We start from the raw sequence: 24894 nt of genomic DNA, 5'->3' as shown, positions 1-24894 counted from the left end.
TCTCTCCCCATCAAATGCTTAGCACTTAAGAATAGATGAATACTTTTTCTGAAGTTTCTTCACAACTGTAAGGTTTCCACCAAAACAAAACTCAGTCACATTCAATCATTACTGTCTCTGCTTTTACAGTACTCTTTGCATTTATTAGGACACCTTCCTGATGACGGTATTGACACCACCAGCTCAGGCCAGTGCAGTGTAGTAGTTTTCAGTATAAAACCCACCGTGTCTTCTCTTTTATCTAAGGCAGATCTCCACATTTCAAAGTATAAGCTTCAGTTTTGCCTGTTAGTGTTTGGATGCGAGAAGCATATTTTTACCTCCCCAGGAAAAATCACTTCAAACTTTCCTAATATGAAAAGCCTCTCAGTGTGCCTCTGTTAAGAGTTTTGAAGGTAAGTGTATAAGCTTCTCCATCTCCTCTCAGCTGCTAGTCATCTCTACAGAAGTGAGGTATGCAGGTTTGGAGAGTAGAACCCTACTGCAGCTGCTTTCCTGAGCTGCAGCTATTGGTTGCAGGAGCTTCTGCACTCTCACATAGAGGAACTGAAAGTACGAATTTGGGTACATATTCATATTAGGATTCACACAGCCTAAATTCCACCTGTGATCCTGGATTGAGTATTTCCTCTTGGCTTTTCTCTACTCCTTGGAGATATTAGGCTTCCACTGGAATTCAGGATGTGAAATAGCACCCAGGTTGCACAAGCAAGTAGTACCACATAAGGCAAATGCATAAAGGTGGGAAGCAGAAAATAAGAGACAGTTAACAAAGGTGGTGTGGTACAAGAGATGGCTTCATTTCAGTGCTTCACTGCTTATAACACAGAAACTGAGTTTGTCAGTATGGGGAAGATATTTAAAGGCACTAATGGATGATGGATGCCTAATAAGTCCCCCTTTTCAATGTGGTAAAGTGTACATTTGCCATATGTGCTTTTAAAGGGTTTCTTTTTTAATTATAGCTCAACCCCCAGAGGAAACAAATACTTGAATTTCCATGAAAATCAATGAGTATTTCAAGCCCTCAATAACTGTCAGGATCAGAAAGTCAGTTAACAATATATTTGCAATTATGGTGTTGAGAAAACATATCCCTCCTCCAGTTACAGATTAATTAGTATGGGCTTAAGCCTACTTTCCATGGTCTGAAGTGAAAGTCAGATAAGTATTAATTTTTAGACAGAATTGATGCCTTCATAAAAGGTTTAAAAAAACCCATTTCAATAGACACAGTACTTCAAAGACCACAGAGAATCTATGATTCTCTGGTATAGACTTCTGGTCAGGAACTCAGTTGTATAGTTATTAAATTAAGAAATTATTTTGGTGAATGGATAGGAAACATATGTCGGAGACAATGAACTTTGTCCCTCTGTTTAGGGTCAATAGCATATTATGTTGAGGCAATAAGTCACCGACATTACTAGCATAAATGCTGAAATGAAAAGCCTTTTTCCTTTCAAGAGGAAGAGGTAGGAGAGAGATGTATAACACTGGAAAGCCAAAAGCTCTAACATTTTACTGTAAAACCACAACCCTTGCAAAAAAAAAAAGTTATACCTTTTTTTTTTTACCTCTAGCCTACAAAGAAGAAAATCTTGGAACCCAAAATGAAGCAAAACCATGACAAATTAAAGATAACTGGAAATTTAAGCAAGATCTTAAATAAACCTGATTCAGGATGATTGAGATTTCTACTGACCCAAATCGAAGCCTGCTGGCTCACATTGCCCTTACCCTTCAGACAGAGTGAGAAACTGGCAGATGAATAAAATGGATCCAAAGTAAACAGGCTGGTGTCCACATCTGTTAAGAATGGTAGGCAAGAGTGGCTCTTCTGTTGTACTGAATAGGGCAACACAATCTGATCCACTAGACATCCCTTTTGAATAAGGAAGATTCTCTGTTATCATTTAAGATTTAGAGGTAGAATATAAGGAATCAAGTCCTGCCTTTTTTTAATTTATCCTTTTCTGTATTTTTGAAGAATTAAAAAGTTACTTGATGCAACTCCTCTCAATTAGTTTTGGCTATCAGTCAGAATACAGACATGAATCTAGAACCAACAAAATAAGGTGAACATCTCAAATGCTTTACATTGCTTGTCAGTTTTTAACCATGTTGCAGGTGAACACATCAGTAAAACTGTGATGAAGTTTCAGTAATGATTTTAATAAGATTGGAAGCACAACTATTTACACTTCAAGATTCTTAAGAACAGTGATATGGTATAGCAATAACAGATTAATGGAGATCTTGCAAAAGAAGATAAATGGCACTACAAGAATACCAGAAAACTGGGGATATGGGAGAAAATAATTGAACCTATACTTTTGATAAATATTAATTTTTTTCCAGAAGAAAAATGCACCCTAGTTTGAACTGTCATTACGCTAACCTATATCCTATTTTTCATATTATTAGTAATACATAATGTGGTAGTTTATATTCAAAAACAAAACCAGAATGTATATACCTTGTGTATTTATCCAGAAATACACTAAGGTTACTATGGTTACAAAAAATCCATTACCTTTGAATACAGAATGAAAAAGTTTGACTCAAAGTGTGCACTATTTATTACAGCAATCATCAACAGCCTTCAGGAGGTTCTCTAACTGGATTCATTTTTCAGTGTCAAAACTGACCCACCACACCAGTAGCATACGGCCTGTGCAAGGCAAAGAAATTTGAATTATATGAATTTTTAAATATGTTTTATACTAACTCAAGGTGCAGAAATGGCTTTGAATTTTAAGGCCTTACATTAAAAAGAAAGTAGGGTCTCAGTACCCCTTTTCCCCCAACCCCAGCTGTCTGATATGAAACACTATTTTTACTTGTGCCTACTACTATGTACAATTCTGATGGGTCCAGAGTAGTGCTTATGCTATGATATTTCTAGCGCCTTTTTTTTTTTTTCATTTTTATTTTGGTTTTTGGTGTTTTAATAATGTTTGATTTAAAACACTCAGATGCTCCATTAAAATACATTAATTACATTAAAATAGGAAGTCAGATTACTGTGCTTTACTGCATTGCCAAATAACAGACATTTAGCTTCTATGTAGTAGTTTAAGAGTACTGGTATAACTTGGTTATTGACACATTGCATAACTTACTAGAAGAAAATAGATTATTAGCTTATGCTTTTAACAAATTAAACATGGGCTATTCAGTGTCTCTCTAATTAAGAACATTTAAGGAAGACAGTAGGAAAACTGCTAAACGTGTACATAATATCTTGCTTTCAACACCTTACAGTTTACTTGTTTTGAGAGCTAGATGGTATGAGATCAGAAATTGTAAAACCACTTAAAAGATGACTCAGGTTCTATGAAAGAGGACAATACAGCACAAGATTTAGCTACAGCATTGCAACATTAATTTCTGAGGGTCCCAACAGAGTTCTATGAAGGATTCTTTAAAAAACAGAACCCACCAGGGTTTAAAGTGCATCCAACCCATTTTAAAAGTATTTTCCTTTCCCTCCGAAATAAGAAGGGTTCAGTCATCTAATTATTCATAGCAACTATGAGATACCCATCTGACATGCTACCCACCAGAGAACTCACCTTTTACAACATATTTAGTTCCGTTTCCTAAGTAAATTGGTACTCCATTCATATATAAAGTATATTGTGTAATAATACCATTTGGTGTTTTGGGTGGACTCCAACTCATCAGCAGGGAGGTGGGAAAGGATATTGCTGTGGGTGATTGCACATCTTCAGGGGCTGGGAAAAAAGAAAAAAAAAAGTATAACATTGTATTATATCATATTTCCACAAATAATAAATAATTTCAGTGAGCAGCTACTACCGGAATGATTTTGGTAAAGCTGAAATTTCAGAAGATATTTTAGGTTTGCAACATGCCACCGTTTTGAGAACCCTCCTATTACATGTAATATTTCCTAGCCAAACAGAAGCTTCTGTGAAAGACAAGGATATACTCTTTTGCTTTTTAGGAGAATGATTATGCTCATATAGCTTTATCTTTCCAGCTTGATAACACTGAGTAAGGGAAGGGGTACATGATTTTAGTAATGTCCTTTTTTAAATATGAATTATTTCCTCTTCCTTCATGCTTTTATTCCTAACTACAAAGTGATCATTCTTTATAATCACAAATGCAGGTGTCATGTTCTTAGGCACTACTCTTTATTTCACACTTTTCATAATCAATGCACTTAGTAATGTTTGTTTAGCATCAATTTTATGCATATAATATACTGAACATTGGCCATGGGTAATAATTTACAAGCTGAGTTCTCTCACCATTCCAATGAGTTATATGCTAGAAGCACAAGCAATCCCACTGAATATCATAAGGGGAGAAGAACTCAGGCCTTATTCTGGGAGGAATTTCTTGTAATTTACAAGCTCTGTGCTAGCAATTTAAAACAATAACTAGCAGTGGCTGGCAATGTGAAAACAATATAAAGTAATGAATGTTTCAGCAGGGAAACAGGGATAGCTGGAGGGTGTGATATGGTGTCTTGTCTTCTGTATCATCAATTTATTGTTACAAAGAGCATGCAACAACAGCGCCCCAAAATAGAAACTCCACACATTGACTTTTTGTTCAATTCTTCTGAGGGAAAAAACACATGTTCCCCATGGCTTTATTTGATTTTTGGGTGAAAAAAAATAGAAAAATCTATTCTTGCCTAAACCTTGCCAAGGTGACATCACATCTGAAAACAGTGGATGTTTTTCTCAAACACTTGCAAGAATTCCTGCTTCATTGACTAAGCTGAGAAAAGAAGACATAAACAATTTCTTTTTAACTTACTATAATACACCATACTGTATTTCATGTTTACATCATGGGGATCCATTATTAACTATTTGTCAGAGGCTACACCCTCTCATGGATAATGCCATTAGACAAACTCAGTTTATCTAGAGCTTCCAAGAGGTGATAATTTAGTTTTCATTTGATTGGTGCTGCTGGCAGTTGCTAACATGTTCACATCAAAATGCTGTCCTGGCAATGTTATTAGACTGCAATCTTGAGGACTGTCCTCATCAGGACAACATCTTGAATGACTACCTGCTTTGGCAGCAGTTCAACACTGCTTCATTATGGTTGTATTCCACATGCCTTCATGCTAAGATTTGATATGTTTCATTGGTACTGCATTACTATCTAGTTTCCAGGAGAAAATAAACCAAAGAACTGTGGGAGGGAGGGAATTTTGAAAACTACTTCACATTATGGAAGATCAACTACTATCCTATAAATACACATCAAATTCTTCATTATTCAACTGGTATAAGCTTGGAGTAACTCATGATTTTAACTAGATTAAACACTGTGTTAGGATGACAGAACTAGGAGGTTTGTACTTCATGTTTAATTGAAAATAGAGTTAGATATGTCACAGATATTTTGGGCGCATTTGCTCCAGTAATTGATGCATGTTACTTATCAGCCTAGTCTCTAAAGTCAGAACTGTAATGTATTTTCTCTTTCTTCCTGCTGTAGTTCTTAATGTAAGCATGGAAAACATTCATTTACACTTACAACCTTTAAGTTTGAGAACAACAACATTTAAAAAGGTTTAGAAAAAAAAGACGGAAAAACTGAAGAGTGATTAATAAACAACTCAATCGGCATTTGGAGGTTTCATCACACTGAAATAATTGTTGCCTATTTCTGGTGTTTAGCAGTTAAAAGAAACCATGGAAATCAACCATTTGATTCTCAATTTCATACTGTGCCATACAATCAATTCCTTTTAGTCAGACTGTCTCTAGATTTACTTCTGAGCCATAGTAAAATGAGGAAGCTTTCATTAATCTTTCAGATGCTTCATATTAATGACAAGGCTCCTGCATGAACAATGTAACAGCAATTAAAAAGCCCATTAATCTGCATTACAGCTATTAAAGATGCATGTCATTAAAGGGTATGGAGTTTGATTCATTTTTGCACACCCCCCCCCAAAAAAAAAAAAAAAAAAAGGAGCAATTATGGTCTGGCAATGCACTTTGTCATCAGATTAGGTTGGGGTTTTAGAGCAAATGGCTTTGCAGCATTTAGCTCTTCTCCTGTTTTATTATTCATGACTGAAATGTGGAAGTCAAGACCTTTGAAATTACTTTACCTTCTTGTGGAGTGGAAATGTTCAATGCATGCAAGCTCTCAGTACAGCCACCCAAAGTGCAAGCAGTTAGGGTTACAGCATAGTTTGTGAACGGATGCAAGCCTGTCAGTATGCCTGCAATAGAAGAAAGCAAGGTGCTATGCACGTATTGTGTACAGGCTGATTATATAAATACAAAGACTGAAGTAAAAAGTTAAAGTTTTCTGTTACACACAGAAGAGATAAAAGACTGTAAGTTTTCATTCTTATTATGCCAGCATTTAAATTTTGCAAAATAAGCTAATAGTAAATAGAATTTTATTCTATTCTTAATACTAATGATGCAGCTAATATCTTTAGTTACGCTCACTATAACAGATATCACTTCAAAACTGAGATGTGTATTTTAACATAACAATGACTATAGAGGATTTTTTCTTTTCCTAGTCCCTGTCTCACAAAGTTTTTTCACTTATTCATTTGTTTCTCCAAGGAATTTTCACTTGTCTCCCAGAACAAAATATTTTTTAATGCTTCCTCTCCAGTGTTGCCCCCTATTCATCCCTAAATTGAAGTCTCTTTTTTGTACAACACATCCTACTTGTATTCCATTACTTCAGTGTCATCATATAAACCATATATTTGCTATACTACTACAGCAGCTTAATTCAGGAGACACAATACCCAAGGGTTTACAAGAAAAATATTTTGCTTTTTTAGGCCCTGCTTATGTTAGTGAAGTTGCTGGATTCTCACACATCGATCAGCTCTCTGTCGTAGTGAATGTAACAAATCACTACTTACTACTTCAGGAAGTTACACAAGATTTTGAACTGAAGTATACAGAAGGTCTACAAGGAAAAAAACCTGTCATTTTCAGAAACATCAGCAGTTTCTATTTCAAAGCAGGTCCAACATTAAAGTAATATGAAATTAAAATGCAGTAGTAACTAAAAGATGCAAATAACGTCAAGGCTTTTTTCAAACCATGATTTAACCTTGACTCCCACAGCTTTTAGTAAAATTAATTGAGTGTTTATTAAGAAAAATAAAATTTATAGCAAACCATGTTATTTCAGAACTGTTCAACACTGGGATTTCACAAAGCAAAACCAACAGTACTTCACAGAACCATAATTCTTGACCAAACAGCCCATAGTACAATAAGACTGCAAACCCTCTCAGCATTAAGTGTACACGAACAGGTAGAAGTATTTAATCCTTTCTACTACTCTCCATTCAGTTACTACATAGAATGCAACATAACCTTGGGTTTCATTAAAAAAAGTCTTTTTCCCCACATAAGGGATATTGGAGACTACAGTAAATTCTTCAGCACAGAAATTTCATCAGCCAAAAAAAATCTTTATTGCCTAATACATAGTACAAAACACTTATTTCCAGATCATAGAGGGTTAAACACGCAAAAGTATAAGAGGTACTATTGAAATAACCTTCAGCAAATAAACACATGCAGAAACCAAATCCTGTGACATTTGCAAGTTTTCAGTCAAGAGGAGCATGGTATAGTGTAAGCAATATCTCTTTATTCACTCTACGGTACTTTAGCAAGCAATTCAGTTTTATTTGTACATTTAGCACTTAAAATTGTAGTTTCATTCTCATGAAGCACTGAATTAATGCTCCTTGCATTTCCTGATGGAAGATATTCCATGGGGTCACCAATGGCTTCAGGCACTGAGAGTTGCAGTAGCACATATCCAGAAAGATGCCCGTAGCTGTGGAAGGTTTGGATTAGGCTGTTTGGTTTACTTCTGACAAAGTAGAAGGGCTTTATATAAAGCACCTGCGTTATAGGTTTGTGGAGGGCAGTATGTATTTGAAACAACAAAGCCCCAACAAAGCAACAAATAAATCCTTTTGTAACACAAGGTTTATGTTTAAAAAAAATATTCAAAGACAACAACTTAAAAAAATAATTTTGCCCATTTCCCAATTAATGCTTTTTCCTTCACAGGTACTCTTGCACTATTTTTTTTCAACGAAGAAACAGATGTGCTGCATAGGTAGGCTATAAGAAAAGTGCACAGATTTTATTTACATACTTCAGCAAACTACTTTTTCCTCAGCTGCCAACCTATCTGTTTGGCCAGCATCCACTGTAATCTGTTCTCCTTCATTATGTTAATCTGTGGGCGGAAAGATTTCTGTCATCTTCAAATCGCTTGTACAGCAATGGTAAACACCTTGGCCTGTCTGTAATTGGACAGGTGTCTGAATTGGTGTCACCCAGCTTTTAATTCAATTAAAGAACTGGCTGCTCTCCTCTCATTACCCACTCATTTCCTCTGCCCTTTTAGTCAGTCGTTGAAATTTACACTCGGTGCCTGACTGTCTTGGAGTACAAAGTCAGCAGTCCCATAGCAAAGATTGCACTGATACACGTGAATTCATTTACAGCACAGCAAAATAAATTTTGCAGTAAAAACCAGCCTATGATTCAATTAAGTTGGTTGACAGCTTTAAAAAACTTTACCTAACTCCTCAATTATAACACTCAGGCTGGCATCTCTTGGCTATACCCAATAATTGCTGACCAGAGAAGAGTGCATCAGACTTTCTAAGGTGGGATGTTAGCAAAGCAAAATTCGGTCACAATCACACTTCCATATGTTCTGTTAGAGTTAACAGGAGAGAGATAAGATAAATTGTCACTTTGATCAGGAGATAGAATTAGAGGCATCATCAATATTTAAGAAGAGGGTCAGCCTCACACATTTGGGATATGAGCCCCATTCATTCACCCTGACACTACAGAGAAGCTGAATTCATCTAGACTTAAAATTTACATCATAGACTATGTTCCAAGCCTTAAAATCCACATGGGGAATCAGAGATGGTATATCATTCTAACACACCACTCCTATCTGCCCACTCCAAGAACCTTTGGAAATAAATTAAAGTTCTAACACAGACATTTTGACACAGTGACCCCATGAAACTGAATAATGTCATTTGTTAAATATGAATGTAAAGTTAACAGTCTAAAACAGTGATCTGGAATCACACCTAGAACATTAAGCCCACTTTATATGCAAAACTAGTATTTAATTTTCTATACTTTTATTTAAATTATCTTTAATTATTTGCAGTACTTAAAGTTAGGTTTAGAGTTGTGTCAGGGAGAAAATGCTGGTTCATTCTTGTAGATAAAGGATACAAATATTGACATGGACAGTAGAAAAGGGTCAACAATGAATTTACGATAAAATGGATATGTGGACAAGTCAGTTGCACCTTCATATCCACTCCATTCGTCATTCTAATGCATACAGTATATGAGAAGATGAAATATCCAGCTTCTTATTTTCCCTTCTCCATAAAACAGACGTTTCTTTTGTTCAGTACATCTAGAAGGGAGGTCTCCTATATTTAGGTAGCTCAGCCAGATTCTACAGTATTCTGGCAGATTTTGAGTAGAAAAGTAGCACTTCTCATCAAGGAAGAAACATGCTTTACCACGAAGGTATGAGGGCTAAATATTCTGTTCACAAGAACTGAAAATTAGATTCAAATGCAATTACAGTATTTTAGCAATTTCCTCATCCAGTTAAAAGGCTTTCATGAAAGCAGCTGCTTCACTGTTCCAATCTGTCATCCCGAGTTGTCAAAAAGTTCCTTCAAAACACCACCAAGTCGTCAGAGACAAAAAGACACACTTGCTTACGGTAACGTACACTCTGCATAATGAATTGATCAAATAAATATAAATTGAGGTGAGCTTTTTAGAATACATTTACTGAAGGAGCTATTCCATAAAAACAAAAACTAAACCTACTTGTCCACAGACACAACTCACACAAAAAAGCTATTTAAACTTACAGAGGTAACATAAGTACTAAAGTTCTTTTCCTCACTTCAACAGAAAAATGCACCCACCTAAAACAGTGGAAGTGGACAATTTTGAAAGCCATTATTCATCAAATTCAGGCAGTACTTTATATACAGCATGAAAAACTCAGCTCTGCTACTGAATTTTAAGATTCCCAAAGTCAACCACACAGCTGATCCCCACAAATACCATTTGTTTCACAAGCTGAGTGTATGTCTTGCCAAAGGGACTTTTCCTTGCCAGACTTTTTCATTGTTTCCTAACACTTTACTTCATCAGGACCTATTTTGAAATACACATACTGCAACTGAAACAATTTACCTTAATTCTTGTTTAAGCTCTCTAAAATAATTCACCAAATCTCCTGTCCCCAAATCTAAAGACTATTTAGCCAACTTGAATGCCAGAGGTCATATAGCATCTGTCTAACAAAGTCACTTTTGTGTCGAGATGCATCATTGCCACAGTACACTTAATCACAGTCCACTGACCAGAAAAGGAAGTCCTCAACTGACTTTGTGGTTTTGACAGATTGTAGCAAAAACCGTTTAAGTACATCTTCTGCATATGCATTTCTGGACTGAAAGCCTGGGTACCTCAAGCTGTCGCATACATCTGCATTTTTAAAGCATTTTCTGTCTTAAATTTAGAATGAGTTACAAAATTTTAAAGAATTATTGAATGAGAAGGCACCTGTTCCAACACTTTGGCTTATAAGTGTTAAGAAACAAAATACTTCCTTTAGTTACTGGATTTCTGTGGCATGTAAGAGCTTTTTTTTCTCCACAGGAAGACTGGACACCAAACCATCTAAGGCAAGCACCACTGGCCTTGAAGGCACAGTTTGGGTTACAGTGGTTCAAAGGAACATGTTACACTCCCCTTAGCATGGGGCATCTCTGGCTGCTTTAATTTGCAGAAAAGCTTAGCCCAACAGTCCAGTTTTGCACCAGGAGTTAATCAACCACAGAGAGTATAGGTTCTGCAGTATCTAACACCATGTTACTCTTGATCCTTTCAGATAGCTTTGTAATTGTTCCACAGGATGATTCATTTTAGGATTTTGCAGAGATAGAAAGAAAGACTCATAACTTTTTTGCAATTTTTTTCAGGTTTATTAATTTTAATCTATTAAAAAAATTAATAATCTCTTCTGCCCTCATAAACATTAAGAAGTTGATTTCTTTTTACTAATAAAAGTTTTGGTATGCAGCTAAGAGTTGACTTAATTTTGATAAAATGTTCAGGTTTATCTAGTCAGATAATTTACATTTCATAGTAATAAATTTATACAATAGCATTGGACTGTAAACATTCATTTAGGCCTAACCTTGATCAAGTTAGAACCTTAATATTGCAGAATATAAATATAATTTGGTTTAGAATGCATATATTGAAAAATACGCTGCTAGTCTGCTAAAGCCAACTAACTGAAAGAAAATAAGATCCTACATCCTGCCATTCTGATTTAGGGTCATTAGGAACTCAAGCACCACCTGACAACTCACAGAAACTAATGGGCACAGACAGATCTATTGGCTGCCCTATGTTGCAATAACAGCTGAGGTGCAGCTTTTGGCATATTCCTTCAGCTCCTCCCACCAAGAGAGATGTGCATACATATGGGTGAGAGAGGTGCAGAGACCAAATCTCCTTAAGACACACAAAGGGAGAAAACAGGCCAACAAGCATAGCAAGCCTACTCATTACATGGGTCTCAGTACTTGATACGTTTTCATGTGGTAAGGCTGCATACAGCCTTCCACGTCTCTCAAAAAGTGACATGGCACTGCAAAATGTATACTCTTGTTCTTCTGGCTATGGGAAATATTTAGGTGTTTTCTGTCATTTATCTGTGCTTCTGACCAAAGGTTATTTCTACTAAATGATGACATAGAGAAATAACTTACCTGAAAATGACAACCATTCTTGTATTTAAGAGTGGTTCAAGCTGATGAAGCAACTCTTGAAAACCATATTTTCAATACAAAGTTTCAGCTTTTAGTACTCTAAACATTTTGTCAGATTTTAGTTGTGAGTAAATGTGTCCCTGCCCACAGCAGGGGCTGGAACCAGATGATCTTAAGGTCTTTTTCAATACAAACATTCTATGATTCTATACCAGACCTGGATAGTATGCTGTGACTCTTTGTACCTACAAGAAAAGATTTAGAACAGTAGAAATTTGTCTCAAATTGAGTAAGGATTTGGGAGCTCTCCTAGTGCTCTGGCCTTACATATATTTATATGAGTTGGTTCACAATTATTTTCTACAAATTTATAAATATCTTTTTAACTGCAGCATAGGAGTGTTTTGAGCATAAAATATTTGCACAAACCAAGAGCTTTCAAGTAGTTTCAGGTGTATGAAAGTAATATCCAAGTAATTCATTAGTAGTTTCATAGAATCATAGAATCAACGATTGGAAAAGACCTTTATGATCATCAAATCCAACCTTTACCCCAGGCCTACCAAATCCACCACTAAACCATGTTACTATGGGCACGTGGCAAACTACCTGGCTGTAGGAAATGGCTTACAAGTCCCATGTAGAGCAAAATACCCTGAAGAAAATAACATTTTCCAAGGGCCACTACAGACATCAAGCTCTTATTTTAGGCTCACCCTTCCTGGCCTTGCTTCCCTGGCTCAAGCAATCCATGGCCCCACTGGCAAGCCTAGGACTAGCAGCCACTTGGCAAGATGCTTCATTTCCACTTCTGAGAGGCTCCCTAGCTAGACTAGAGTGCTTTCAAAGCTGAGATGCAGCCGAGCCGCTTTGATTAACCACATTAAATTAACTTTGCCTGAGATATTCATCTGCCAAACATAAAAGCCTAAAAGGTGAAAAGTAATTATAAACACGTGTCAAGGCAAGGAGGGAACAGCGGCTGTGGGCATTCAGAGGGGAAGATGCTGACAACAATTTTCTCATCATCACTTGTGCAGCCACAACTTGGCTAATGCAGCAATGACACAGGCAGGACACACTGAAAACCCACACAAAACTGAAAGAAAAATCCATAAGAGGAATACCAAATGTTTGTGGATTGTTTTGCAGAATATCTTATTGAAATATAATTTGCAGGTTCCACAAGTGTTCTTCACTGCTCATAATTAGGAATTGGTAAAATTTAGAGGCTGGTTGATCTCACGAATTGAAATTCTTTCTGATTTATAAAGTGGTTTTCTCTTTTGAGCTCAACAAGAGAAGCATCAGAGGATGGTGATTAGTAGCACAAAATCCAGTCAGAGGCAAGATGGCTGTGATGTACCCCAGGGGTTGATACCAGGGAAAAAAACTGTTCAACGTCTTCATTAATGACCTTGATGATGGGGGAAATGTGCACCCTCTGCAACTTTGTGGAAGACGCAAAAGGACCGCTAAGATGATAAAGGGACTGGAGCATGTCTTTTATGAGGAGAGGCTGAGAAAGCTGGCACTGATCAGCTCAGAAAAGAGAAGGCTCAGGGTGATCTATCAATCTGTACAAGTACCTGATGGGTGGGAACAAAGAAGAAGCAGATAGACTCTTCTCAGTAGCGTCCACTGATAAGACAAGACTCAGTAGGCAGAAACTGAAATACATGAAATTCCACTAAACACAACAAAATGAGCCTTCCCACAGAGGAATATCTAAACTCAACTGGACATGGTCCTGGGAAACCTGCTCCATCTGATCTTGCTTGAGCTAGGGAGATGGACTAGATGATCTCAAGAGATCCCTTCTAACCCTACCAATCCTAGGGAGTCTGATATTCTGAATTCCAAAGGAAAGTAGAAGCAAAACCTGCTCACAAACTGCACTGAAACAGTGTGTTCTAATGTTCCTTTCATTTGTTTAAATACTGATTCTCATTTCTATTCCAAACTCTGATGGCATGTGGAATGCACTGGAATGCAGAGTAAAGCAGCCCAGCCTTTAGTAAAAAAAAACTATCTGATGTGATAACCCTGTATTTCTTTTATTGCTCTGATAAGTGTAACTGGTATATTCAAAGTCTATCGATATTATTACATGTTTCTCTGAAGGCAAGATGGGCTAACACAGTATTCCTTGGATCCCAAAGATTTATACTCTAACTTTGTACTCTCATCCTAGAATACAGATCCTGAACCCGATGTTGAAATATACTACCTTATCCAATAAACTCCTGGCTCAGCAGTCAGGATTTTAAGGATTTTTAAGGATTTAAATTTGCTGACTATTCTTTTCTGGATGAAAGTGAAAGAAGGAATTTTGAAGACTACAGGGGTCACATTTTGAAGGACTTTTGTTTCTGAAGAGTCAGAAATAGGCATTTGAGGCTGTGAGATTATGCTTATTTACAGATTTACTTTACCTTTAATATTTAGTTCAGGTTTCCTTCCTGAAAAAGGAACAACAGGTTCTTCTGAATTTGACACAAACATGACAGCCCTTGGTGCCCTCCCCTCTGCTGTTGCATTAGCAAGCCTGGCTATTGGGATTACTGTAGCATCTTCTCACAGAATTAAACAAAAGAATTTCTAAAGAAATTCCCTTCAGATTAGGGAGGAAAAATAAGAAAAATTTACCTTCTCAGCAAACCCAAAGCAAAGACAGACCTTTTGGTGGGGTTTTGTCTTTACATTAACTTTTTATTTACAAGGAAAGATAATTCAGCAGCAAAAGACACACCTTTACCTGGCAGCCTCACATCTGTGAGTAACCATTTCTCTATGTCCAGAGGCTACCCCATCTGTGTGGGCTTCACTGAAATCAATGGGCTTTAATTTTTCACTTGTCCCAGCTCTGATCTCAACATGAGGACATAAATTACATATCTCTTACAATGCCAAAACTGGAAAATACATAACTGAACTGTTGGGGAGCAGTTATAAATAACAAAAAGAAGCACTCCTTACACACACACAAAACTGAATTGGGAAACTTACTGACATAGCAAGTTGCAGAAGCCAAAAGCATAAATGTATTGAAAAAAAAAAAGAAAGACAATTCTACCACAGACCATTAAGCATGATGGTCCAGATGCAACTTTCAGCTCAGAAGTTTCACAAACTCCCAGTTGAATTTGTATTAACAAGAAGACTCACTCTATGCTTAGCACATTTCTTACATTGTCTTTCTAAGCATCTAAATCTGACATTGTCAGAGAGGTCAGTGGTTAAATACAGCCATTTTTAAGTTCTTAGGGTAATTTTATTTTGTAGTATTCAACAGCTACCTGCTGTAATGGGCTAAAGAACCAGGATCCATTTACCATCTCCATTTAACATAAGGGAATATGACATTCTTCTGCATCCTGAAAGCTCCATGCAGATAACCTCTGACCTGTCCAGCCTGGTATAGACCTTTTCATAACCCTCACACACTGTCTTGGCACAATACTAAATAAGTTAAACAAAAGGTTGGTTCTGACCATCATCTGTTAATAAGCTACCTAATCTATATACTTGCTCTTTAATTTCTACTAATACAATTTGTATTGCTTTACAGACTAGACAAAAAGTATTCAAATCAACAAGTTCATCAAAGAAATCATAGTAAGAATAGAAAGTCTGTGCACTTTTGCTATTATAAGCACATTACAGTTGAGAGATTTCTAACTGAAGAAAACAAGAGTACATGCATTTTGCTCTTGAAAGTTTATACATACATAGTGAGAGAAATACATACATACAGAGAAACAATACAAAACATACAAACTTATGTAACAAAAACTAAGCACATGTTACCTGGGCTTCAGGAAAGCAGCAATAATATCTTGCCTGAGGGTTAAGGCACTTTCTAAGGTTGTTCCATTGTCCAACCAAACCAAAGCATCATCTTTGAGCATTATGTTGTTAGCAATTTTTAAATTGTCAAGATGACACAATTAATTTTAGATAGTGTATAAACAAATCTACTGGTCACAGTTTGTTCCAATGAAAGTAAAATTTTGTACTATTGCCCCACTCAGTCATCACATAACATAATACAGACTGCTGTCTGTAATGTGTTTCCTTCCCAGGCAAACTTGTAGCAGTCAACAAATGCAGTCTGTTTTAGAGAGCAGAAAGCCAGATCCACCTTAAGCTGACAGGAAGAGAGGGCACAAAATGTTCTCTACATAGCAGAGAGTCCAGCATTTCTTCCTATAAACATCCCTAGGAGTAAGGAAAACTAGACCCCAGGAAACATCTTGTGTTCAACAGTTCCTATAGCTCACAACCCACAGCTCAACAGTGACCAAACTCCATAAACCCAAGGACCCAGATCCCTTCATTCTGTAACAACCCATCTCCCAGCAGTATTAACCAAAGCATAAATGCATGCTAGCTCCAACTGAAATCAGTTAGGTTAACATGATCAAAATCAGGCAAGTGCTTTCACACATCAGGTCAAATAGTTTGGGACCCACATTTAGAGTTAATTTAGGTGAATTGGTAATTTGTGAATTTATGTGTGTGAATTTAGGTAACAAGAAGGAAGAAAAAAAAAATCAAAATAAGCAAACAGAAAAACATTTCCCCCAATAGGTTAGGAAGGCATACCTCGAGTAAAATTGCTTTTTACTATTTGTGTTGTATCTTAACTTTTATTATTCTTTGAAGACAGGACACTGCTACGTGTGTGGATGCTGAGACAAACAGTACTCTTCTATATGTTACCTATACTGTGTATACACAAAATTAGAGAAGTAATAATTTATAGCTCAACAAAAGGAGATATAAGCATTCTGTGTTACTAGATGTGCCTAAAATATGGTACTTAACATTTACCTGTGAGCATACTAGTGTCAGCAAGCTCAGCACTAGTGATGGGTACATTGGGACCATCTTCTTCGTATGCTTTCAAAATGTACTTCTCAATTACACCTATGACCCCAGCCGGTTTGTCCCAGGTGACCTCAATGCTGTAACCATTTATACTGTGAATTCTTGAGGGAGTTGGCACATTTTGTGGAACTGCAGAAGGATAAAATAGAAAATACAGAAAAAGGCAGTTCTAAGGAGACTATTGCCCCTATTCTTCACTCTTAATGGCTGCAGTAAATCAGACTCAACCATTAGCATAAATACAATTTATTAGAGTTGTAACTTTTCAGCATTGATTTAATATGACTGCTCATCTTGAGTTTAAGCTATATTTCAAAACCATCAAAACTCCATCTACATAACATTCCTACTTCTCTTGTTGCAATTTTCCAAAAACATTTAATGTATCAAACAAATTTAAGCATCACTCACAAAGAGAGGAGGTGAATTGTACGTAGCTAACAAGTTCATGCATTATAATCATACAACTGAACAAAGCAAGACTGTACTGCAAGAGAGAAGGGTTTGAATTACTTGTTGGCTATCTAAGCCACAGAATGCCACAACTAAGAATCATTTCTAAAGATGTGCATTCTCATTTACAAAAGTACTTTAAAAAAAAGTAAGATTTTCCATTTCTTTTCATACTTCTACAATGCCACACAATTATCTCAGATCAAAACAGGAATATTTATTTATCAAAAACAAAAAAAGAAAATAAAAGAAGAAAAACAAAGATACTTAAAAGAACTGGAAAGCCAAGCTCATAGAATCATAGGATAGTTAGGGCTGGAAAGGACCTTAAGATCATCTAGTTTCAACCCCCTGCCATATGTGCATACAGTTGCCAATAAAAAAAGCCCCAAACAAGCAAAAAAATCATCTAACTTCCAATAACCTTTAACTATTTATTAGATATTACTAAATCAAGTAAAGGTCTGGCCAGTAACAACTTCATCACAGATGATGCACAAGGGGTGCAGATGAAAGGCTCAAGGAACACTATAGGTGATGAGTTTGCTGTAAATGCATGTGGTCTCCCTAGCCCTTCTGCTGATAATTTGCTTTTCTCAATAACCTCTCTTTTTGGTACTTTTATCGTTTAGTTTCATTAAATATGAATACAGTCTTGTTTTTTACAGGGGTAACAGAATGGAAAGTACAAAAATACCCGTAAATTGCTATTTTTGTGTAAAGTAGGAATGTGAGACTCCAGAAATGCTTCAGTAGTATATTGATTTTATTAGTTCTGAAGTGTATCACAGCACAAAGTAAGGTACTGTATAGCAGATGGTCTTCTCATAAGGGACATAACAAAACCAACTCAAAAATAATTAAATAGCGTAATTATTCTCCAACCTCAGGGAACATGGACTGCTCAGTGCTGTGGTCAGCTTGCAAACATAGATTTATGGTAAACCTTACAGTTGTCAAACAGTTGATATGAAAATACACATGACTTTTTTCTCTCTCCTGGATGCTGCACAAAATAATGGCAGTAAGTTGTATAAGACTGCATTTGAAAGTCCAATATTTATGCAGGTATTGTACCATTTTTTAAGATCATACATTGAAGAGGAAGTTGGGGCTGTTCAGCCTGGAGAAGAGAAGGCTGCGTGGAGACCTCATAGCAGCCTTCCAGTATCTGAATATCTATATATCTATACCTATAATATCTATATTATGTATCTATAGGGATGCGGGGGAGGGTCTCTTCGTCAGGGACTGTAGTGACAGGACAAGAGAAGGGGCAACGGGTTAAAACTTAAACAGGGGAAGTTTAGATTGGATATAAGGAGGAAATTCTTTCCTGTTAGGGTGGTGAGGCACTGGAATCGGTTGTCCAGGGGGGTTGTGAGTGCTCCATCCCTGGCAGTGCTCAAGGCCAGGTTGGATGAAGCCTTGGGTAGGATGGTTTAGTGTGAGGTGTCCCTGCTTATGGCAGGGGGGTTGGAACTAGATGATCTTGAGGTCCTTTCCAACCCTAACTATAATATCTTGCATCATAAGAATTCTCTGCATTGATGGAATGTAATTAGGCTTCGCTTTATAGGAGAGGGAAAGTTGGTTGAATAAAATATGCAGAATTGTAAATCTGCTAAAACTTGTTGGCTCAACAAGGTTTACAAAAACACTGACCAGAAGAGCAAAGGTCTTTTAAATTTTCTTCACAAAATATATTTAAGGCTCAGCGGATATCATGTTCTTATGCTGAAACTTTCTCCAGAAGTCACATGCTGCTTTTGTAGTACATATTGCCACGTTTTCATACACAATCTATGGAACAGATTGTGTTAAAAAAATCCTCATTCACCAGCACTCAGCAGCACACCCATGTGCAGGTAATACAATGAAAAGCTTTCACAAGATCCTGTTCTCCCTAGCAAATATATGGCCTCTTATCTTCCACAGCTTGTGCCTGCTATTGCAGTATCTCTCTTCTCTAAATTTGATTTTGTATCACTAATTATACATAGGAAAACACAGATTTACTTACTCCTGCAGACTCGTGTACCATAAGGTTATATGTGCACATATGAACATACCTATATGCATGGCTGTTCTTAGTTAATGTTGTTCAATCCTTTCATATTCTTTGCTCTCACATAATTATATAATCTAATATATACTTGGAAAAGACCTTGAATTCTGTGTGGAAAATACTTGCCTGAACATTTTATAGCTGAAGATAGTAATCTGGTGCCTATTAAAGCATTAAGCAGTTTTGCTCCTTCAGAAACACTATGCAACTTATTCAAAATTGTTGTGGTGGAATTTTCTCCAATATGATACTAGATAACTAATGAAAAACGGGAATAAATAAGCCTTAAAATTATATTTACCTGATTCTCTTGTACGAACACGGGTCCATGCACTAGGTAATGATCCTCCTTCATTTGAGGCGACCACCCTATAAAGGTATTCTTCAAAAAAATATAGAGAAGTATAGAGGAGAAAAAAGAAAAAAAAGAAAAAAGAAAATTACAAACCAAAAGACATTGGACATGGTAATACATTAATACAGAATGAAATAAAAATGATGCATTTTATTTAAGGAACCAATGTGTTACCTGTAAACGGCTGTAGACCACTCTCATAAATACTCTGCTCTTTCCCTTGGTATACTAGGATGGAGTCATTTCCCCTGCAGTTAACAGCACTGTCAGTTGATAGGCATCCGTCCAGATTGACTCTGACAGCACTGCTGGACACAGATGCCAAGTTAACGACAGCACCTCGTGTAAATTTAACATCCTTCATGCAACCACCGAAACCTAGCAAACAGTAAGAGATTAGTATCACATAGAGAGCTTCTGTCATTAATTAGGAATCACTTTTGTTCCTTTAAATTCTGTATTTTCAACATTAAAGACTTTAATGTGAATATGTTGACTTCCAACATGAAATTCTGTCCCCACTTTCACAATACTAAGCTGGTAAAAATCCCTAGTATTCTAGTGTTGTGTTTCTACTTTACTGAACTATACTTCCATTACTATTACTGCCATCCCACAAGAAAATAGTTTTCTCCTTTCTGTCACTTCTCTTTTCAAAATTATTACCTTAAAAGTGATTCTGAATTTGAAAATCAGCTTTCAGCTGCTTGCTAATATTTTGTTAATGTACATGTTTCCACAAACTGAGAAGAATATCTAGATTGAATATGTGATTAACTTCAGGACATTGCAGAAGATCTTCTGCATGGGGATATAACTGGTATGCTGTTTACAAATATACTCTTGAAACATAACCTCAAACTATTCACTTGTAAGAAAAAGTAAGTAACTTCATTTTATATTTCTTTCTATATATAAATACAATATATATTCCTCTCTGTGAGTGTAGCATTCCTATCAACTGATGGCTTGGCTTCACGAGTGAAGATTTGGGAAGGGCTTTTACCCACACTTACTACAAGCACGATGACCAAGGGCATGTGGGATTACACACATGTTAAATTAGTTACTTGTAGTAAAAACACCACCACAAAAAAAACAGCATGAAGTTCTTAAAATTTCTATATAGCTCTAGGACTTAATTTACAAAAGAATTAATAAATTGATACAAAATAGTTCTCAAATCTTAGTACAGTGCTTGGTGTTCATCATAAAAACAAAGCAAACAGTAACCAAATTGAAGATTTCAACTCATGGAAGGCTTAATGTTGCTCATTTCTTCCTTTGTGAAAGCACCATATTAATCTTCTGTATTTTTACTACCTTTATTACTACAAGATGAGTAGTATTTGTACTTATCCTGATCTGACAATCCAATACCCATACATGGTTCATGTAAAAAGGTAAGGGCATTGAAGGTGGACACCCATTTTCAATCATCCTCTCTCTCCATAACACTAGGGATTTACACAAACTGTGCCTTAAAATGAATATATCCTAATTTAATCTCAGCTCCTACTTGACAACAATCTGCTCGGCTTCTTAGGCAGTCTGTGGCAGAAGTAATCCCAGTATGCACAGGCATCTTAATCATTAGACAAAATGAGCAGTTGTCTAATTTACTATGAGATGCATAGTGCACAATCTATTTTAATACATTAATTTTACTATCTTTTTTAGCTGCATTTATCACTATTTGAAGATTTCTGACTGATGCCAGCCAAGTGGTGGGGTGGTAGGAGAAAGATATGTATCCCTTATTTGCTATCAGCAAAACAATATTCCTTTATTCAAAGTTAACTACCAAGCAACCATTGAGAAAACCTTTTGTAATCATTTATTAAACTGGAAAGGTCTTATATTCTGTTAGAATACAATTACATCATTTTAGTCCTAAATAAAAGTATGTTCCAGAGCTGTAATGCCTGATCTTGCTCATCTGAATCTGTATTTAGGAATAAACGGGAATGTTTTTATCTTCAGATGCTCTGACTATAAATTTGCAGCCACCATCTTATTTGTTGTGTGCTTAGGAGGCTTGGTGAAAAAAGTAATGTTTATTGATGTGCCTAAATATGCACTTCAGATATTCACTTTAGATGCTATTTTGCCCTAGATTCTTTGTTCACAGATCTCTTTGCTGCAGGAGTTGTGAACGCATCCATCCACAAGGCTACACCATCTGCTACGAGGCAACACTGACAGGGTGCGACTGGCTAGCTCTTTTGGGCCATAAATATTATGCACACAGAACCTGGAGGCAAATTATGATATATGCGATACCTGCAGCTGAAGAAATACTTAAAACAAATTTTTTTTTTAACTGTCTGTGAAGGCCAGTGCAGGATTTGATTCAAACTATTCTATAGAAGAGCTGTGAAATCACATGGTTTCAATGCAGCTCTGCAGAGCTTACTTGAATGCATGCATTCAGTATGAGTTCATGCATTCAAAGCCACTTACTAGATTCCCCACTAATCTCTTTCTGACCGCTACTTATTTGCCCAAAGTATCTGAAAAAAAATGCTGTAACTGACAAATAGTTTCATAAGTAATGAAAAAACAAACCCAAACTTTAAACAGAGATAGTGTAAATAGACACTTTTTTACAACATTTAATACAGTATCCTTTTTGGAGGCCATTAGTGTCAGGCTGTAATTAATACTTCTCTCTTTTCCCTAGAAATCTGACCTGTTCCAGAACAGAAGGATCACAGTGATGGCTGAAAACATGACTCTCTCACATCCTCCTGATAACACGGAAAGCACCTTGGTAACATAGCCAAAATCCAAATTCCAGGGTTTATACTAACTTGATTTTTTTTTAGACCAGAATCAGTATCACCTAAAAAGGACTAATAAGCTTTCAAGTATTCTTCTATATCACGGCATCCAGCCTCATTACAGTGATTTAAGCTATGTTTACTGTTTTCCACTGGTTTTCTATTTCAGATCTATGGGTACACAAGTTGATCAAACGAAACAAGTTTATCTGGACTAGTTTTCTCTGATGAAGACTTGAGATCTTCTTTCTGGTTGGGCATCTCAGATTACCATTTGCTACTCATCAGTTCCTCTCCTGAGTTAGATTGCTTCAGAGATCACTGGGTTGAAAGATCTTTTATGGCATTACAAAAGGATCAGGATTAAGTGAAGCTAGATGGGTAGAAATAATTGGTAGATAAAGCAACAGTGGGTGGGAGGAAATATTCACGTCACACATTCATGAATTTACACTATCACCTGCAGAATGTCTACATTGTGCGTGACAGCAGGCTTTGAGAAACACACATTCTTCTTAGAATCTTACCTTGTTCTAACGACAGTTCCTTATAAAAATTCTGAATCTCAGGTGGGATTCCTCCTACATAGACAGGTGAGTTTACATTCAACTCCTGAACATGGGGTTCAAGCATCTGCTCTCTCAGTTCATTCACACTTGCTGAAACTACAGAGCCCTCCTTGTTCACAGTGACTTTGTTCCACTTTCCATCACAATAAGACAATCCTAACCAGAGATCCACTTGTGTAAAGAAAATGCCAGTTTTTAAAAAGATGTTTAACGTTCCACTTTTCAGTTCAATCTGTGCATTTTAAAACAGAAAAAAGATTTTGAAAGAGATATCACATACACAGCAACAACAGAGCTATTTAAAAAGAAAGGCAGTCAATAAAAAGAAATCAATGAACAACAAATTTTTAAGTTCCGGATAGCATAAATCACCATAAAATTGTTTACACAAAATATGCTTAATATCATGTATCGATTTATTCAGAATGTAAGACTATATGTTCTGATTTTTCTCAAGTATAGCACTAAGTGAGTAAAAAGAAAAGACAATGAACCAGGATTGCTTTGCTTTTTAGAGAATGAGAAAACAGTATTTTATCTGTCAATTCATTTTTTATAAGAATGCAACAAGATAATAAGGAGATGAAATGTCAGACCTGATTAAGGTCTTTTTAATTGGCTGGTAAACTCAATTTCAAAAGTTTCCAGAATACACTGATTCTTACAACCATACACCCTTATTCTTCTAAATCTTGTAAGAAAATAATTGCTCTTGTGTGTGCTTTTTGAGATTAATGTTCTAATTCTCTAATAGAAATACATTTTACTTAATTTTTTCACTGCGGAAGTTTCCAAAGCTTTACTGCAAAACTCTTTATCCTAACTGAATGGAACACTGTGGGCAGGTTTGTCATAGCTGTGAGCAGAGGCAAGAGGCCTTGGACAGAACTCATGCTCTTCTACCCAGACCATCTGGGGAGGCATATTAGAGAAGTAAGATTGTCAATGTTGCATAGTCTTACAGTTGGAAACAGGATGTGAAACCACAGAGTTAAGATGTTCGAGAAGTTGTGGTTGGCGAGCAATGTTGGGCAAGTTGATATGGTTAGTTTTGAAATGTTAAAGTGCTGACCAATGGAATTGCTGTTGTTAAGCTTGTGGTGTAAGTTAGCCTTTCCATGTTAGCCAATGAAATTGCTGTAACTAGAGATATAATGCAAGCTGGAAGAACACGAACAGTATATATAACCCAGTGTGTGCGCAATAAACTTTGGCAATTGCTTGATCACATTGATCGTCTCTGCATTGTCCATGACTCCCGTGTCTACAGAACACAAGTAGGCTGAGGCTGTAAATTGGCATGTATAGAGGACTGTATACTTAGGTGATGAACTGGGTTTTGAAAAATACAGATACATTCACAAAAAAAAGCATTACTGTTCCCATGCCAAAATCTTATTAGAAAATTACAGATTTAATATAAATGCTTATCATCAGTATTGACAAACTGACACAGTTAGGTTACTATTAACATTAATATTGCAATATTTCCTTAACAGAGACCCCATCTAAAGAATGACCTCAGTACTTGAGGTGCCAGTGGCAATACAGGTCCTACTTCAGAGGGCACACTGGCTGCTAGCTCACAAGACAGAAGGATTTTGTTTATTTGTTTCTTTTGGACCACAACTTTTCTTATTTCTATGAATTCAGAGCTCTTCATAGCCAAGGACTCTATAATACAAGTGAAGGGACTGATATGGCATCAGTGCTGACGAGTATAGCTTGACAAAGCAGTCCATTGGACAAGCCCCTGTTTTTCTTCCCTGATGAGAATTAATACAAAGCATACTGTGCTGGTGTGAAAAAAGCATTTCAGCAGCATGACTACAGTAATATGCCAGCAAGTCTGGCAGACCTGGAAGCTGGAGAGAGGGCAGGGTGTTTGACACAGGGTCACTACTCAGCACATC

General features: G+C 36.5%; 1 protein-coding gene across 1 annotated transcript in view; it reads right to left on the bottom strand.

The window, feature by feature from the left end:
- Positions 1 to 24894, bottom strand: part of USH2A (usherin) — a 380108-nt gene that overhangs the window by 210540 nt on the left and 144674 nt on the right. The window contains exons 27-32 of the mRNA XM_065679870.1: positions 22940 to 23213; positions 19804 to 20007; positions 19576 to 19656; positions 16697 to 16882; positions 6119 to 6232; positions 3579 to 3740 (exon numbers count right to left, since the gene is read on the bottom strand). Coding sequence (XP_065535942.1) covers positions 3579 to 3740; positions 6119 to 6232; positions 16697 to 16882; positions 19576 to 19656; positions 19804 to 20007; positions 22940 to 23213 — 1021 coding nt within the window. The remainder of the gene's footprint in view (positions 1 to 3578; positions 3741 to 6118; positions 6233 to 16696; positions 16883 to 19575; positions 19657 to 19803; positions 20008 to 22939; positions 23214 to 24894) is intronic.

Source organism: Lathamus discolor, chromosome 5, assembly GCF_037157495.1.
Source record: "Lathamus discolor isolate bLatDis1 chromosome 5, bLatDis1.hap1, whole genome shotgun sequence".
In the NCBI taxonomy this organism is placed as follows: Eukaryota; Metazoa; Chordata; class Aves; order Psittaciformes; family Psittacidae; genus Lathamus; species Lathamus discolor.
The sequence above is the reverse complement of the archived record's forward strand: the minus strand, read 5'-3'. Positions and strand labels throughout refer to the sequence as shown.